The sequence below is a fragment of the Balaenoptera musculus genome, chromosome 2 (assembly GCF_009873245.2).
Source record: "Balaenoptera musculus isolate JJ_BM4_2016_0621 chromosome 2, mBalMus1.pri.v3, whole genome shotgun sequence".
In the NCBI taxonomy this organism is placed as follows: domain Eukaryota; kingdom Metazoa; phylum Chordata; class Mammalia; order Artiodactyla; family Balaenopteridae; genus Balaenoptera; species Balaenoptera musculus.
This window is the reverse complement of record NC_045786.1, coordinates 102,045,894-102,064,214: the sequence shown is the minus strand read 5'-3', so window position 1 is coordinate 102,064,214 and position 18,321 is coordinate 102,045,894. Positions and strand designations below refer to the sequence as shown.

The 18,321-nt window shown below is 45.0% G+C and overlaps 1 protein-coding gene and 1 long non-coding RNA gene across 2 annotated transcripts in view; one reads left to right on the top strand and one right to left on the bottom strand.

Moving 5' to 3' along the window:
- LOC118891213 overlaps window positions 1-2,040 on the top strand; it is a 35,476-nt gene extending 33,436 nt beyond the window's left edge. The window contains exon 6 of the long non-coding RNA XR_005018910.1: window positions 1,442-2,040. This is a non-coding gene — a long non-coding RNA (uncharacterized LOC118891213). The remainder of the gene's footprint in view (window positions 1-1,441) is intronic.
- Window positions 2,041-8,636: 6,596 nt separating this feature from the next.
- The window catches only part of LOC118889885 (dehydrogenase/reductase SDR family member 2, mitochondrial-like), a 59,583-nt gene continuing 49,898 nt past the window's right edge, over window positions 8,637-18,321 (bottom strand). Inside the window, exons 3-5 of the mRNA XM_036842033.1 lie at window positions 9,927-10,028; window positions 9,745-9,801; window positions 8,637-8,753 (exon numbers count right to left, since the gene is read on the bottom strand). Of these exons, the coding sequence (XP_036697928.1) occupies window positions 8,637-8,753; window positions 9,745-9,801; window positions 9,927-10,028 (276 nt within the window). The remainder of the gene's footprint in view (window positions 8,754-9,744; window positions 9,802-9,926; window positions 10,029-18,321) is intronic.

Below are 18,321 nucleotides of genomic sequence, written 5' to 3'. Positions count from 1 at the left end.
GCATGGAGATGCTGGCGCTGGCCTTAGCTGTTGAAGAATGGGCATCTACGTGGGATACAGGAACGGGAGTGGGCCCGAGGGCCCAGATTGAGGGGGGGCACAAGGGTGTAGAATCCCCCAGCTCAGCCCTCTTGGACACTTTCCCTGGCTTGTCTGTGCCCTGTCCAAAGCCTGTAATCAAGCCATCAAAACTAATAGGATGATTTCCACATTAAATGAAATTGTGGATGAAGAATGGGGATGGAGGAAACCGACTAATGGTTCTAATGTTTTTTCCCAACCTTTCACTTCTCAGTAAAGTGCAGTCATCTGACTCCTTGTTTGTGTGCTAAGAAAATGATGACTCCTCTGAGAAGCTCTTAGCAATAATCGTTTTCTTCCTTGTTCCCTTATGTCTATTGGGTGGGGTCAGGCAGGAGAAACCATGGCAGAGATGGGCAGTAAGTCACAGTCTGCCCCGTAGGAGAGCTTCTGGCTTCCCACCAGTTTCACTGCTTGACATGTGTGTAATAGTCAATAATATTTATTTTTTAATTACAAGAGTATGACAAGAATACACTTTTTTTTTTGGCCACGCTGTGCAGCTTGTGGGATCTCAGTTCCCTGACCAGGGATCAAACCAGGCCCCATGGCAGTGAAATTGTGGAGTCCTAAGCACTGGACCACTAGGAAGTTCCCCAAGAATACACTCTTATTAAAAAACAGAGGGAAAACAAAAAACGTCTTTCTACTTGACTCCTCTAGTCTATTCCCTTCCTCAGAAGTATCTGTCATTGTTGATTTGGGAAATTTCCTTCTCGATATAAGTCGTGGTTTGAAAATACATCCACAATTATTTGATACTATTCTTCAAAAGGTGAAGACTAATCCCCCACACCTTAAGTGTAGGAGGTACTTAGTGGCTTGCTTTCAAAGCATAGAGTGAGGCAGAAGTGGTGGTTTGTGGTGTCTGAGATCAGGACTGGAATGGTGTTGAGTCTTTCTCCTCTTTCTTGCTCTCTGGGACCACCTGCTCTGGGGGGAAACCAGCTGCCATGTTGCGAGGATACTCAAGTAGCCCTAAGGAGAGGCCCATGTGGTGGGGAACTGAGGCCTCCTGCCAACAGCCATGTGACTGAGCCATAAAGAAATTATTATAATATTAGGTTCTGCCTCTGGTGAGGGCACAGGTTCTCTTGATGTCAGGGTTCCCTGTTCTTGGGAATGAGCAGAGGACAGAGCACATAATCCCCAGGGACATTTTTCTGTTGACAAGGATACCTGAGGGTTTATACAACAGGTATATTTAGCTCCAGAGCTTGGGTTATGTGGTGGTTGCTTATATTCGCTGCGCGGATTACCCTTCAGGATTAGAAGATTTATTATCTCAGCTGCTGGGAGAAAGCCGTCAACAGTCAACCCCCTTCGGGATTTCTTTAGCTGAAGAGCGCCCTTCTTCCAGCAGCCCACATCCAGTGATCGATGAATGAGTGGAAAGGAGCCCAGCCCTTTCACCCCAGCTCAGGAGAGCTCTGAAGGGTCATCCCATGTTCAGAGCTCCCCGCAGGACTGACTGAGACGTTCCCTTGAGACTGCATTCAGCTAGACTTCATCCTTTGCCCAACCCTGCTTCCCTGTCTTCCTAACAAACCTCCTACATGTTAATCTCCATCTCAGAGTCTGCTTCCTGGGAAACCCAAGCAGGGATAGTGGGTACCCAGGAGTGGTCTAAGAAAACAGATGATGAGACAGGGTTTTAGAGCTGGATTACTGGCCACCCAACTGGCATCACTGTTAGGAGTGGTTGCCTTTCAGGAATGAAATCGGCAAGTTTTTTTTTTAAAGAAAAATGTATATCTTTCTGTAATATTTGACTTATCATATCCATGTATCATATTGCTTTCATTTATAAATGGTTAATTGCAAATGTCTGAGATGTGGTATTATAAGCCATTTAAATTTCATTCTTTACATTTTTTGTTTTAAAAGTGATTGAATGCTATTTAAGAATCTCGAGAAATCAGGAAAAGAAGTGGGGAGAGGGTTAATATTTTGTTCCTGCCTTTGAGGCTTCAAAACGTATGTCAATTAAATTCTAAAACTTCAGACGATGCAGCCTGCTAGAGAATCCGTTTGTGTGTCTTCACCTGGCAACTTCTCCAGTCCCCACTCACCACCTCAGCCTCCCCAGTAAGAGGAGCCACCTCCTGGTGGGTTATGTGTGGGTATAAAAGGTGTGCGTGTGCACGTGTGTGTTGAGTGGTGTGGAGGGATAATGCCCTCTCCCCTGGGTTACACCCGGTCAAAGGGTACCACGTAGTGACTGACACAGCCTCCCCACGTTACCACTCAGAGCAGCCCTGAGCCCTTCTGGTGAGGCATAAACCTGATTTGGGGCTGACAGGGTCAGGGCAGGTTCTGGCATCAGTAAGTCCTCTTTCCACCGCGACGGCCTCCTTCTCTCCCTCCACGATTCTCTCTCAGGGGCCACATAAGTGGTCCTGCCAGCTGGTCTTGGTCAGGGAAACCCCAGCTCCTCAGAGATACTGTAGGAAACTTGGCTGTCAAAGGGACTCAGCTTCCTTCCTCTCAGGGGTCCTGCTTCCGTGTAAATGTGTAGGAGCAGAGAGAGATGTTTGGGTTTGTTTGGATGCCTGAGAGCATCCAAGAGCTACGTACAATATCATATTCCAGTGGGTATATCAGAGGAGGCTGATGGGACACCATTTGCTTACAGAGTCTGAATCCAGGCCCTCATTCAGGTTAATATCCTTTTACTGTTATAACAATAATTCACAAAGGGAGAGATCACTCCGTTGTTAAATCCTGTTACATTCCTGGTAACCAGGGTTAGATTCGCCAGGAAATTACTAGGTTTGGTCAGTGCCCTCAGGTTACGTCTCTCTTTGTCTCCCTGGGAATGTCATGCTTTCCCGGAGAGTATCAATTCCTCAGAGGCCCTGGGGAAAGGTTAATGATTCTGCATCTCCAGCATTTTGGCTCAGACACAGGAAACATAACTGGACAGTGTGTGGGGCTGGGGAAAGGAAGAGTTCTTCCTTCTAAGTTTTATGCCAGCACTTCATGACTCTGCAGCTGTCTGTGGAACCCCTGCTCCTGCTGTGGGATCAGCTGTCCTCTTTCTGTTTTAGGATTAGTGGGGCCACTGGTTTCTCTTCACATCTGATTTGGAGATGCTAAGGGTGTGCCTCTAATCCAAGCCCTCTCAATTATCCCTAATGATTCAACAGAAATTTATTGCGTAGCCCTATGTGATGGCCAAATGACCCCACACTGCCTTAGGCTTAGAAAATTTATATGCCATTGGTAAACAACATCATTGCAGTGAAAAAACGAGGCAGGTGTCCAGGGGTGGAGAAGGTCATCCAAGAATCTGCTTATAGCTTCAATGCCTTCAGGGCATGAAGCCACAGGATAGCTAGGATGGAGCTAGGAAGGATCAGGGCAAGCTCTAAATAGGAGGAATAAAGAAATCTACATGTACTTAACTCATATCCTGGATGGCCTCTGGAAATAGGCTCCCAGCTCCAGTGCCCTGGTGGATAGCTGTCCATTGTAGTATTGTGGCATCTGAGTCTCTGCATGTGCTTCTCCCCTAAAGCTGTTCTTCCTCCTGAAGTTGGTGGCAGGTGGTACCACCTGGGAAGTCAACTGGGGAGGCCATAGCCCTTGTGAGTAGGAGGGATTCTGCCAGAAGGAGAAGTCATGGGCCATCCTAGTGACTGTCACCAGGGAGGCGAGAGGCCATTAGGAGACTCCTGCCCCCAACCAAGACCTGCCTAGGGAGTCCAATTCCTTCCTTTTTCTGGGCTTCAAGGAGTCTATGCTCGAGGTCACTACTAGTGGTGGGGAAAAGTGGCTGCCTGACCCTCCTCCTCCACACTTGCTTATGGTAAGCTAGGCTACGTTAGATAATAAGCAATCCCCAAATCTCGGTGGCTTAACCCAATAAGAATTTCTTGCTTGTGTCACAGTCCAATGCAGGGTCTGTGGCACTCCTGGGCAGCTTTTCTTCAAGTAGAAACTCAGGAAGTCTGGCTGTTTCTATCTGGCAACTCCATCATTTCAGAATCCTTCACTTCCAACCATACAGACTGGAGAGAGAGGGTGAGCCAAGGTTCTTGCGGGACAGTTTAGGGGACAGGCACAGGCAGAAATTATGACATAGCTTCAGTATAGTCGTCAGGGAGGCTGAAGCTGCAGCCTTTCCACGTCTGCGGGAGAGGAAATGGGATGGTCAGCACCACACCAGTCCCTGTTATATTATTCATGCAGAGGCTTCAGTCCCCATGGTTATTGCAACTACTAACAGTTTTCAGAGGACCTTGCAGACCTGTCTCTCTCTCCGTTACAGTGTATGCATTCTTGATTTTTTAAACCTTAATGGCCACCTGTGTACCGACGGCACATCAACATTCGATACCTAAGGCACAGCGTGATACCATGGCCACCACATTAGTAGTTGTTTCATGTTTGTTTAGCTGAATGAATGGAGAAGGGTAAGGACGTCTGAGTAGCCGTCTCTGAATCAGATTTGAAGAAAAGCCAGATTCAGAGGTCAGACTGAGCCAAAGGCAAGAAGAGATCACCACTTCTGCCTGCACATGGAAATGGCTCCAGAAATCCTAATCCTCTGGAATTCTGCTGTGGCACAGAGAGGCCAGAGTATATGAAGAACTGTGGTCAGTGGCAGACACAGAGAATTCTGGTTTAAAGGTAGTAACTCTTACCTCCCTGGCCTTGCACACAGGCCTGGTTATGATTCCCTGTGCTTGAGCCAACCTTGGGTTAATTCTCTTAGTCCTCAACATCCTTTTTGATTTGGTTTGCCCTTGTGTGTGTTGGCCTGGACTTGCTCCTCTGGATTGACTGATACAGAAGATCCTTGCTGGTCCTTGTCCTCAGAGTGAGGGCAGGTCCCTGAAGCCTGAGCTAGGCTGGGCCTGGACAATGTGAACCTGGCTCTGGCAGGTGCTGAGTTGTAAACCTATTAGTGGCTGCCTGAATTATCAACACATTTGATCTGCCTGCTCTTCTTCTGTACTAGGATATTACTATTACTAGCAATAAGGAGCTTTACCAATAAATGGAAAGGGCCAGGATTTAATGGTGTCCTGCTTACCTCTCTGTGGTGTGGGCTTTGGTCCTGTGTATTTTCACATGCTTTATTGAGGTATAATTGACAAATATAATTGTATATATTTAAAGTATAAACATGACGACTTGATATACATATACATTGTGAAGTGATTACCACTGTAGAGTTAATTAACACATCATCACCTCACATGACTGCATCTTGGAGGATAACCTCTGAGTACTTGGAATATTCTTCCTGATAAGAGTGTTTTTGCATGCCTGAGGTTTTGGATACACTGTGTTAGTTTGACCTCTGGTGGGTTGGAGGCTGGGTAGCTAAGATCAGTTATGTGAGTGTTTTATGACTGACTCCCAATAAAAACTCTGGACACCAAGGCTTGGGTGAGTTTCCCTAGTTGACAACACTTTGCACATATTCAATATTGATGCTGGAATTAAGCATGACCCCATATGACTGCACTGAGAGGGGACACCTTGAAGCTTGTACCTGGTTGCTCTTGGACTTCATCTCATGTGCTCGGGCTTCAGTAGTTGTGGCACGTGGGCTCAGTAGTTGTGGCTCACGGGCTCTAGAGTGCAGGCTCAGTAGTTGTGGTGCATGGGCTTAGTTGCTCCGTGGCATGTGGGATCTTCCCGGAAAAGGGATCGAACCTGTGTCCCCTGCATTGGCAGGTGGATTCTTAATCACTGAGCCACCAGGGAAGTCCCTAAATTAAAGTTTTGACTTCTTTTTTTTTTTTATTGCTTGCTTGTTTGTGTGTATGAGGTGTGTGTGTGTGTGTGTATGTGTGTGTGTGTTGAGTCATCTCAGTAGCAGGAATTTAAATTAAAAATCTGCATGAGGACATAACTTGGGGTCCAAATCCTTAGCCATGTTTTTCTTTTCCCCTCCATTGGTTTCTAACTTTGCAAAAGCTAATTTTCCTTGTAGTCTTCCAGGGGTCTATTTCTAGTTCATCTTTTAATTGAGGGCTAGTCATTTGGGGTCCCAGCTTCATGACTGGAGTGTCCCCTACTGGACTTTCTTCCTTGGGCAGACCTTTTTTTTTGTCTCCTATATCCTGGGAGGCCATGGAAACAGAAGCTAAAGGGTTTGGCATTTGTCAAAAAGGATTTGGAAAATACCCACAAGGCAAAAGCTGACTGCAGGGCTCAGCTTACTTCTCAAGGCTCCTATTTTCACTTAGTTTTTTGGTTTAAGACTGTTTAACTTTCTTGCTTGGGTTTAAGATGATACATTAAAACTTTTTTATCTTTGATTTTTAAATTATTTACCTCTGCTACATTGTGTCCTTGTGGTTTCTTCCTCTTTCTGGCTGTTTATACTGGCTCCCATAACCAAGGTCCTTTTTCTCTTCATACTTAAAATTTAAAAGGATGGATGAAATATGCTCAAGATTATTAAAATACATGATCACATGACTTCTTGCTAAAAAAAGTCAGAGCCTCCTCCCTGCCTACTGCATAATATCTAGACACCCAGTATTAATACTTTCCTTGTTTCATGCTGTCTGACCACTTCTTTTTATTTCCCAGTGGTTTTTCAGGTTGCTCTTTGAACCTTCTCTAAGCTTCCCATTATTTTTTCAATTGTTTCCATTTATTCTTAACTACTTGTCAAAATCCTAACTACCCTTCACAACCCAATATAAATAGAGCTTCTTTCATGAACTCCTGCCTTGTCCACAAGGCTGGAGAAAGTAATCTTTTCCTTGCTCAGATCCTGTAACTAGTAAGAATAGCAGTGATAATAATATTAATAATGTTTATTATAAATATTAAGACCAATTTAATTATTATTAAATTATATTTATAGTACTTATAATCTATACTGTAATTAATATTCATTTGAAAATCATGTTTATTATTTATTATAGAAAATATACATAACTATACATAGTCTCTACTATGTATACTTTGCTTGGTAATTGACATTTTATCATGTCAATTCATCTTCACAACTAAGTATCATTATTTCCACTTAATAGATAAGGAAATGAAGGCCCAGAGTGTTTAATCACCAAGAATGTGTAGCTAGTGATGGAGCAGGGGACCTGATTAGGTCTCTCTGATACCAAAGACCATGCTGTCTTCAACACACTAGTAGTTTTTAACCAATTTCGTGAAGCCAGTTCTGCAGAGGTGCTCAGGACTGCCAACAACCAACAGGGTATTAGGCAGAGGCCAAATGGGTAGGCACCAGGCCTCTGATCCATTACAACCTGGGCATCTCTGCTTTCGTCTGTTTTAGAGATTGGGTTCTTGTGGAGGGTATTCTTTGATAAAAGGGTTCTGTTGTGAAAAACAGTTTGAAAACCATTGTATTGGGTTAAATCACATACATTACTGGTATCTGGCCATTTTTGTATGTAAAAATGGCATTTAAAAAGTATGACTCAATCTAATACCACAGCCATCATGCCTGTGTTAGGCCTGGGAGAGGCCTTGGAAGTCATGACTCGTTAGAAGTCCTGGTTGTATATCACAGGTGGTCACACAGGTCCAGAGGAGACACCTAGCCTATACCAGGCACTCAGAATGTGCCTGCTGAGTTCAGTGGCTGCTCCAGAATTTCAATATGGGAGAAGCTGAAGGGAAGCAATCCAGATGGAAGAGGGGTCTTAAGGCTACATCTACAAAGCACTGGACTGAGAATGAAAAACCTCAATTGACCATTTTAAAGAGGGAGTGAGGGCAAAGCTGAAGGAGATAACCGGGCAGCTCTGACCTTCAGAGGAGACATGGCTTAGCAGGGAGAGAGGCCCGAGGAGCTGGGATACGCCGAGGGGTCTATTTTGGAACAGAAATTAGACTGGCCCAACTTGGAGGACTGATTTTGGGTGAATAGAGCACTTTGAGGAAAAGCTGTATTCCTAGGGTGGTCAGACAATGGAAAGCTTCTAATGATTGGGCTGGCAATTCAATGAGGGAAAAATGCTCCCTGGAGCACAGCCAGATTGCTCCTGCCCCAGGAAAAATGGTGGGTTCCTGGAGAATAACTGGGAAGACCCCACTCCCTGAGACCAGTGGGAAATCAGAGCAAGAGAGACAGCCCAAGCCCGTCCCACAGGAGAGGAGGAGCTGGGCAGGCTTTGGCATCTACCACAGGCTGTGGGAGACAGGGAAGCAGGAATTGCCCTGCAGGGGCTGGGGAAGCGGAGGGAGTGGAGGGCGAATGTCAGAGCTGGGAAGAGGGAGGGACCAGACTTGAGAGGGACTGAGAAACATGACTGCTCTTGTTACGGGCTCTGGGGTGTCTCAGGGTCACCATCCTCAGGGCTCTCGTGCCCTGAGTGGCTGCGGTCCACTTCCGGTTCCCCGATTCCGGACTCTGGGCCCTTCTGTCTGTGGATCCCTGTTCTGATTCCAGATTCCCTGGGCCTCTAGATTTGAGAGACTGATACTAGCAGATGGAACTCTCTTTTGTTTGCTTAGCTGCCCCAGGGTCTGAAAGTCACACTCTCACTTTTCTTGTTTTACTTGCTCAGCCATGCCTGCTTCCCAGTGGGAAGGTCGAACTCAACAACTGGCCCCTCTCACTCGAGCTCCCCTGCTCTGTATTTGACACCAAATGACTCCCTCCCTACCCGCTTCCCTGCCCTCAGCAGCTGGCTCCGCAGCAGGGTGGAGAACTTCACATTCACGCCCAGGATCTGAAATCAGAGCAAATGAAGGGTGGGGGAGGGGAGACAGTCAGTCCAGTGCGCGTTTTCACCGTGTTAGCAGATATATCACATTAGATAGTGGGTGTGATGGCCTCTGACATGAGAAGTGGAGAGAATCCTGGCTTTCTTTGACATGCGTGGCGGGGAGGCACCCTGAAGATGCAGGAATATGGGGATCAGGTTGAGGACTCTGCAGACAGAAGACCCCAGAGTCTGCAGGATGTCTCCCCATGTCTCCAAGGGCACCAGTCAGAAAAGAATGTTTCATCTGGGGCGGAGGAGACATCAATCAGTGTGGGGAAGGCAGGCGTTATGGGCTGAATTATATACTCCCCAAATTTATACGTTGAAGTCCTAACCCCCAGTACCTCAGAATGTGACCTTATTTGGAAATAGGGTCATTGCAGATGTAGTTCAGATGGAGTCATCCTGGAGTAGGATGGGCCCTAATCCAATATGAATGCTATCCTTATAAAAAGGGGAAACTTGGAGACACACACACGCAACACACACACACACACACACACACACACACACACACACACACGGAGAACAGCATGTGAAGATGGAGGCAGAGATTGGGGTGACGCTTCTATAAGATGGGAACGCCAAACATTGCCAGCAAACCACCAGAAGCTAGGGGAGAAGCAAGGAACAGAATCCCCCTCATAGGCCTCAGAAGGAATTGACCCTGCTGATGCCTTGATCTTGGACTTCTGACCTCCAGAACTGTGAGACAATAAATTTCTGTTGTTCAAGCCACCTGGTTTGTGGATTTGTTACTGCAGTAACACAGCTGGATTTCAGGGTTAGAGCCTTGGGCATTAAGCATCCCTGACAAGGAAGGGAGTCATTCCCTTCTCTGTGCCCTACATTTATTGTGATTATTTGGTTCTATATTGGGCACTCCCTGCAGACTGGTAGCTCCTGGTTGGGGGGGACCACAACTGCAATGTAGATACTCTTACCTCCAACTCACAGATGGGGGACTGAGGCTCAGAGTGCAGGCATCTGGCCTTGCTCTCTGCGGGTGAGTCTGTGAGCGGAGGGTGGACGTATGGGAGCTGAAGACCAGCTCTGGGCATGGAAGCCGAGGTGGAGAGTCGCACAGAAGGTGAGGATGACGTCCAACCCGCCCCACCCGGCTTCCCCAGACCTCACCTTGTCCCAGACCTGCTCACTGCTCCCCACGGTACTTTCCGTCAAAGGATTGATCCCTGGCACGCACACCAGGAAGTCAACACCCCTGCAGTGTTCCAGGACCTGTGGGGAGAAGGGGATATTAGAGGACAAGGGTCGGGGAGTGAAAGGAGGTTTCTGCTGCAGTGGGAGGTGATTCTGGTTTGCTCTCCCCGGGGCTGTGCCAGGTCAGACCCAGGAGAGGACCACACCAAACGAGGATGGAGAGCCATCTCTTTCAGGAAGCAGGCACTGAGCTTCAGGACAAGAAGGGGTGGAGTTACACCCCAGGTACCCTTTCATGCCCTCCTCCTAGTCCCAGACACTCCTCATTGGCACTGCTTCCTGAAGTTTCACTGTCAGCTCTCCTTTTCCGCAAGAACACTAGCTCTGACCGTACAATCAGGATTCCCTTCTCTACAATGTTCCGAACTCCTTCATATCCCTTCTCAGGGATCTTCCAGGAGGGCCTGGCCAACCTCTCACACTGCAGCTGGTGGTTATAACCAGACTCTTCTCCTCCACCAGCGTGCTGCCTACCCCACATCTACCCAGATCCTGTCCATGTGCACTCCTCCCCACCCCCACCCCCCCAGCATCTCCTCTTCCTGCCCACATCTGTTGGAGACTGTGGGCCTCCTGGACAGGGGCTGAATGACACATAGTTGACTTGATTCGTGTCATGGTGCCTCTTCCCTAGTACTGGTTATAAGCAGCAGTATCCCCGTGGCCCCGTCCGTACCTCCTTGAATGCCTCTCACCGTGGCTACCAGCCGCTCCCGGTCCTTGCCCTTCCCCACATGGCACATCGACGTGCCATCTCCCTGGTTGGGCTAGAACTGGGGTGGTCCGGGCATCACCCTGGAAAGCTCAGCCTAGAGCCTGCTTTTCTAGCCCTTCTAATGGTTTTCTGAACACAGAATTTCCCATAAGAAATCTTTTCTGTTTAAACTAACTGGAGTGGTTTCTGCTGCCTAGAATCAAATCCTGACATATGCACACATAGATTCAAAAATTATTTATTCATTGAGACCCCCTAGGATAATAAATACTTACTTCACAGTCTTGCTGTGAAGGTGAGGACCAAACAAGTTAAGGTGTGAAAGGGCTTTGTAAACTGTAAAGTGCCTAAAATATAAGCAGTTCTGTATCTTCTTATAAGGGGTGATGTGTGTTTCATCATTCTATCCCTTCCCTTGAGAGACCTCTGGCCTCCAGCCTCTGGAGGCACCTCACCCCTGCTTGCAATGTCCTGCCTGGGCTGCTTTTCATCCCCCAGCCTCTTCCAGACTTATCTTTGTTTTCAGTGCATTAAAGGAATCCTTTCTGACCCCCCAAAGCTGACTTATTGTCTCCTCCATGTGACCTAGTGGCCCCTGTGCTTATTCCCCTTCTAGCATTTATCTCACTAACTCTAAGTGACTGTGTTGCATTTATCACTTTTAACAGGGTGCCCACCACCTAGTAATTGCTTAATAGATATTTGTTAAAGGAATGAAAAAAATGAATGAATTGAGATTTGGCTGCAGTGAAATAGTGATGTTGTAGGGGCCCCACTAGACCCATGAGTTAAATTCCTTAGTCACACTCTTCCCCTCTGCTGTCCAGTTGTGTCAGTTCAGCTCTGGTCTGGAAACATTTACTTTCAAGTAGCCATTCTTGGTTTTTAAGTGCTCAGGCTTTGAATGGCATCAGGACTTGTGTACACAGTGAGCTTGTGTTTCCCTGATGTTTAGGATTCTGACCCTCTGCTCAAATCTCCACAAATCTATAGCTATGAACTGATTTACATAAAACCAATTCCCTTATTTAAGCACTTAAACTTTAGTAAATCTTAGGCAAATGTCAAAGCAGATAATGCTTTCGAAGCAAATATACAGCAATTCATAATCTTTTTTCTCAGAAACTTAGCTCCTATGGTTCTTATTCATTCATTATGGTTCCTTACCTCCCCTTCAGCCAAGGATTCAAAATAGAAGGGTTTCCTTTCCTCCTACTTAACTTTTTGTCAGTGTCACTCCAGGCAGTTTATTCTCAAATCTCTGGGGCTTCATCTTGTCCAAGGACAGAATCACTTTCTCTCCTTTCCCCAAACCATTTCTCAGTCTTTTTGACAAGGAAGAATCTGCTTGGGGAAGCAAAAGGCTAAGCATTTCTTTTTTCTTTTCTCTCTCTCTGCTTCTCTGCTCCCATCACATCTTTATTTTGGAAAAAAGATACAGAATCTAGGAGTATACTAGTTTCTTCATTCTTTCAACAAACATTTAATGGGAACCTACTATGTACTGGGCACACAGAATACAAAGATGACTCTATCATAGTTTTAGTTTTGGTACTCAAAGCTCTCATATTCTGAACTGGGCCTGCAGACAAAAAATGGTTATTATCCATTGTGTTAGGAGAAAAATATGATTAACACAGTTTTATGGGGGCAAAAGGGAAGGAGGGGTACCTCACCTAACCTTGGGGTTGGAGTGGTTAAATAAAATATCCTGGGGAAGACAATACCTGAGTGGACTCAGGAAAAGGAGCTTCTATTATTGTTATTATTATTTTTAACCTTTATTGGAGTAAAATTGCTTTACAATGGTGTGTTAGTTTAAGCTGTATAACAAAGTGAATCAGCTATAAGTATACATATATCCCCATATCCCCTCCCTCTTTGGGTCTCCCTCCCACCCTCCCTATCCCACCCCTCTAGGTGGTCACAAAGCACCCAGCTGATCTCCCTGTGCTATGCGGCTGCTTCCCACTAGCTATCTATTTTACATTTGGTAGTGTAGATATGTCAATTCTACTCTCTCACTTCGTCCCAGCTTACCCTTCCCCCTCCCCATGTCCTCAAGTCCATTCTCTATGTCTGCGTCTTTATTCCTGTCCCACCCCTAGGTTCATCAGACCTTTTTTTTTTTTTTAATAAATTTATTTATTTTTGGCTGCGTTGGGTCTTTGTTGCTGCGCGCGGGCTTTTCTCTAGTTGTGGCGAGCGGGGGCTACTCTTCGTTGTGGTGCGCGGGCTTCTCATTGCCGTGGCTTCTCTTGTTGCGGAGCACGGGCTCTAGGCACGTGGGCTCAGTAGTTATGGCTTGCGGGCTGTAGAGTGCGGGCTCAGTAGTTGTGGTGCACTGGCTTAGTTGCTCTGCAGCATGTGGGATCTTCCCAGACCAGGGCTCGAACCCGTGTCCCCTGCGTTGGCAGGCGGATTTTCAACCACTGTGCCACCAGGGAAGCCCAGAACCATTTTTTTAAGATTCATGCTTTTTTTAAAAAAAGGTAAATGTTCACTGTAAATTTAAAAAAATAATATTTGGGAAAATTCATGAGAAAATTCAGGGAAAAGTTGTGAAAGGCTTCAAAGTGGATCCAACTATGAAATGGGTTGGGTGTCTTCAATGGAAGACCAGGTTTTGCCTAGCACACTCTTCCAGGTGATGGGATCCTGTGGGGTCACTACACCTTTCATTGCCTTTGAGCTATTTACAACTCCATGAGTTATAGATAACTGAGAGCAATGCAAATGATTCCCATCCATAGATGCAAATAGATGGTATCTGGAGCAGAGTCAGTTGGTTTCCCTCCCCCACTGTGGAAGAAATCAGCTTTGCATCTATTAAGCAAATTTATGTTAGTCTTCCTTATGGTCTCTCTCTATGTGTGGTTCTTTGAATTAACTTTTGAATCATTTATAATATCTTAGTGGTTCCCTTCATGAATTATTGAGTTACATAAAAATTTTGGTACTTGTTCACATTATATTTGTATGACAGTCATGACTTTACCTTTTAAAAAATTATCCTTCAACAGAAGAAAGGAAAAATTTGATGTCAAGTTAAATATTGGTTTTTTTAAAAACAATTCCCCTAGTTACCTCTCTACATATCCATTCTCATATAATATCCATGTATTCAATTTTGCAGAAAGGGATCACAGTTCTCATGGCTTTTCTTTGTTCCTTTCTCCATCCCTCCCTCCCTCTTCCTTCCTTTCTTTCCATCCTTCCTTCCTTTCTTCTCTCTCTCTCTTCCTTCTGTCCCTCTCTCTCTTTCTTTCTTTTCTTCTTTCTCTTCCTTCCTTCCTCCCTCCCTTACTTCCTTTCTCCCTCTTTCTCTCTCCTTCTTTCCTTCCTTCTTTCTTTCTTCCTTGCTTTCCTTAGCTGATTCTTCTTTCTTTTTATTTTATTTTATTTTTATTTATTTATTTTTGGCTGCGTTGGGTCTTCGTTGCTGCGTGCAGGCTTTCTCTAGTTGCAGCGAGCAGGGGCTACTCTTTGTTGTGGTGCGTGGGCTTCTCATTGCGGTGGCTTCTCTTGTTGAGGAGCACGGGCTCTAGGCACGCGGGTTTCAGTAGTTGCAGCATGCGTGCTCAGTAGTTGTGGCTCGTGGGCTCTAGAGTGCAGGCTCAGTAGTTGTGGTGCACAGGCTTAGTTGCTCTGTGGCATGTGGGATCTCCCCGGACCAGGGCTCGAACCCTGGTGTCCCCTGCATTGGCAGGAGGATTCTTAACCACTGCGCTACCAGGGAAGCCCTCCTTAGCTGATTCTTAAACGAAGAATGAAATACAGAGTTTGGGAATACAGGAGGGCGCACCAAGCAAGGAAGGTAGCATGAATCAAGGCAAGGAGAGAAAAGCACAGTGGGAGAAACTACAACAAGTTTGGTATTCCTGGAACATCCAGTGTGAAGTGGGGATAGGCTGGAGATAAGGCTAGAGAATTAGTCAAGGGACAAATGGTGGCAGTTATTGAATGCTGAGACAGAGAACCTGGGCTTTATCTAGAGGGCAGAGGGAGACACTGAAATTTAATAAGAAAGGTGAAAGGGTCAGATATTGACATGGTTAGATTTTTGCCTTATAGAGACAACTTCTGTGTGTGTGTGTGTGTGTGTGTGCGTGCATGCGTGCACGCGCACGTGCATGGGCTTATGCACAATTAAACTTTCCATCTTTTTTTGCAGAGGTGAGAGGTAGGAGGAAAACCAGGCATTTGGCATCCTCAAAGTCAAGTGAAGATAGCATCCATGGAGAAGAGTTGTCAGCTGTATCAGATGCTGCTGATAGCTGAAGTAAAAGGAGGACTGAGTACTGACCACTGGATTTTGCAATGTGGAATTTACTGGTGACCTTGACAAGAAACGTTTCAAAACATGATTGGAGTGGGTTTAATAGAGAAGGGGAAGATAAAAATAAGAGACTGTAGGTATAGATAACCCTTTCAGGTAGTTTTGTTGTTTAAAAAAAAAAAAAGGCAGAGAAGTAGGGCAATTGCCAGATGGAGAAGATGATTAAGAGGAGAGAAAAATCAACACATCCATAAACTGATGTGGATGATCTCAGTGACCCAGGATAGAGGGTAAGATTATCAGTGCAGGAGAGAGAGCAGATCACAGGAGGAATATCCTTGAATAGGCAGGAAAAGATGGGACCTAGAACACAAGGAGTGGGCTTTTAGCTAAGAGCACCTATAATTCATCCGGAGTAAGAGGAGAGAAGATAAATAGGAAGAAGTGTGCTGGGGGCTTGTGGAAGGTCTCTCCCATTGCCTAATTTTCTCACAGAAAAATGAAGTGAGGTCTTCATCTGAGAGTGAAGTGCTGGAGGTTTGAGGAGAAGAGAGAGAATGAAACAGTTGTCAAGAGAGTGAGAGAGTAATGGAACTAGAGCATGATGATGGGCAGCATTAAGGGCTCGCTTAAGATTGGTTAGTGACAGTGGCACTGGATTATGTATTTTATGATGCAACTTGATAAAATAAGCTTTAACTTATTCTAACTTATTTAACTTTCTGATAAATTCATATTGACTCTGAAGAAGACATTTGAAATTTTTATTCATGGCTTTTATTTAATATATCTTGAAATTTTGGTAGTATTGGAAAACAGTTTAAGGAGACAAGTGTCACTAAACAGTTCAACTTCATTCGTCCAAAGGTGATTTTTTTCCTAGCTAATAACACAATCTAGGGATTGAGTGTTGAGAAGAGCTGAAAAGAATTTTTTTTTGGCTGCGACGGGTCTTAGAGGCGGCGCCCAGGCTCTTCATTGTGGCGCAAGGGCTTCTCTCTAGCTGTGGCGTGAGGGTTTTCTCTCTCTAGTTGAGATGCGCAGGCTCCAGGGCTCGTGGGCTCTGTAGTTGTGGTGCGTGGGCTCCAGAGCGTGTGGGCTCTGTAGCTTGTGGCACACGGGCTCTCTCATTGAGGCGCGGGAGCTCAGTAGTTGTGGCACAGGGGCTTAATTGCCCTGTGGCATGTGGGATCTTAGATCCCCAACCAGGGATCAAACCCGCATCCCCTGCTTTGGAAGGTGGATTCTTTACTAATGGACCACCAGGGAAGCCCCTGAAAAGACTGTTTATTTTTAAATACTTGGAAACGCTAGTTTCAGCATTTACTATTTTGTATCAATGCTGTTTTTGCTTTTCTCCAGTAGAACTCTCCCCCATACGTGTTCCTTGATAAGAACTGAAGTGTGGAAAGGTCCTTAAATGAAAATTGTCCACACACACACTGCCCCTGACAATACATCTGAATTCAGAACATCCCAACACAGGCTAAAACACTTAATTTCTAATATACCAGGCTACACTCTTAACAAAATTAAGTATCAAAAAGAGAAAGATAAGAAGCCCTAAGGCATTTAAATATTAAATGAAGCATCCCAGAAACCGATATTTAGAATAGTCTTTGTTGGCAACTGGGAGGTTTTCTCGTTCTGAACCAAGACATCATAGTAGAATAATATAAATTTCTTCCCTTTTTGAGCTTGGCTAATGGTAAGGGGAGGTAGGAAAGGAAATTTTACATAACCTTGAACATAGGTGCTTTCTCAGGCAGATCATTTTTAGAAAGGACCACATCTAGAAGTTGAAGATCTGGAAGTTGATTTCTTTTTTAAAAAACAAATTTATTGAAGTCTATTTTACTATAAAAATTAAGTATACAATTGAATCATTCTCAGTAACTTTGCCAAGTGGTGCAGCAATCTCACTAAGACATTCTTAGAACATTTTCATCACTCCAATAAGATTCTACAAGCCCTTTACAGGTAATTCCATTCTTACCCCCAGCACCAGGCAACCACTGATGTACTTTCTGCCTCTATATATTTTATAAATTTGCCTTTTCTGAAGCTTTCATATAAATGAGAAAACTGATTTCTTAAAAGACATGTATGCCTACTTGGAAAGTCTTTACATATGTATTGTTCTACAGCATTCTCTTGCCAAAAGGATGGGACACTTGTCTCAGGCATATGGGGTTTTGGGAAGAATATATATCTGTATAAAATATTCTATATATACTTTCTAAAAATTTTTATTTATTTATTTATTTATTTATTTATTTATTTATTTATTTATTTATTTGGCTGGGCTGGGTCTTAGTTGTGGCACATGGGATATTTAGTTGTGGCATGTGGACTCTTAGTTACAGCATGTGGGATCTAGTTCCCTGACCAGGGATGGAACCTGGGCCCCCTGCATTGGGAGCGTGAATTCTTAACCACTGGACCACCAGGGAAGTCCCTACATATACTTTTCTTACCTTGGTGGTGAGTCCCAGGTGCTTTGCTCAATGCCTGGAGAGAATCCGAGTGACAGTAGTAGCTCTCAGTGTTGTGCAGGTCCTCGGGCGTCTGGGCTGCTGTCACTCCTCTCCATGCTTTAGGTCAGGCCATCCCTTTCTCCTCCTCCCAGGACACGCCCACGAGATCTCCATGCCCTCTTTCCAGCCTTCACTTTTTTGAGTCATCAGAGCCCCAAACTAGGACGGAGGTTCCTACTGAAAGACACCAAATCCTGTTCTGTCCATCATGTAGGGCCTCTAGAACACCTTCCCTTAACATCACAGCGAACAGTGACCTCTGTGACTTTCTATAGCACTGTACTCATCCGCTTCCAGGACCCCTGTTTCTTTTCTTGTATTTTATGTTAACCACTATTCATTCAGTTGTCCAAGTCAGAAACTTCAGAGTCAGCCATGATTCTTCCTGTCACTTCTTCCACATCCAACTGTCACCAAATCCTGCCAATATTATATCTGCTCTACTTAAGTCAATCTTCTCCCCATCCCACTGTTGCTATATTTTATTGCGGTGGTCATGTATCTGGCCTGGAGTGTAGCTGTAACTCTTTTCTGCTGTTACTTCCAAACTAACCTGGGGTGATCTTTCCAAGGTGAAAATCTGATCAGGTCCATCTCGTTGCTAAAATTCAACAATGGCTGTCCATTGACTTTTATGATAAAGTTTAAATTCTTGGCTTCTTGTACTAGGATTTTGTTGATTTGTCCCTGACCTCTCTCCCTAGCTTCATTTCCCTTTGCTTTCACAAGCTCCTTTTACTAGAAACATAACAATTTCCCTGTATTTCTATGCTTGTACCC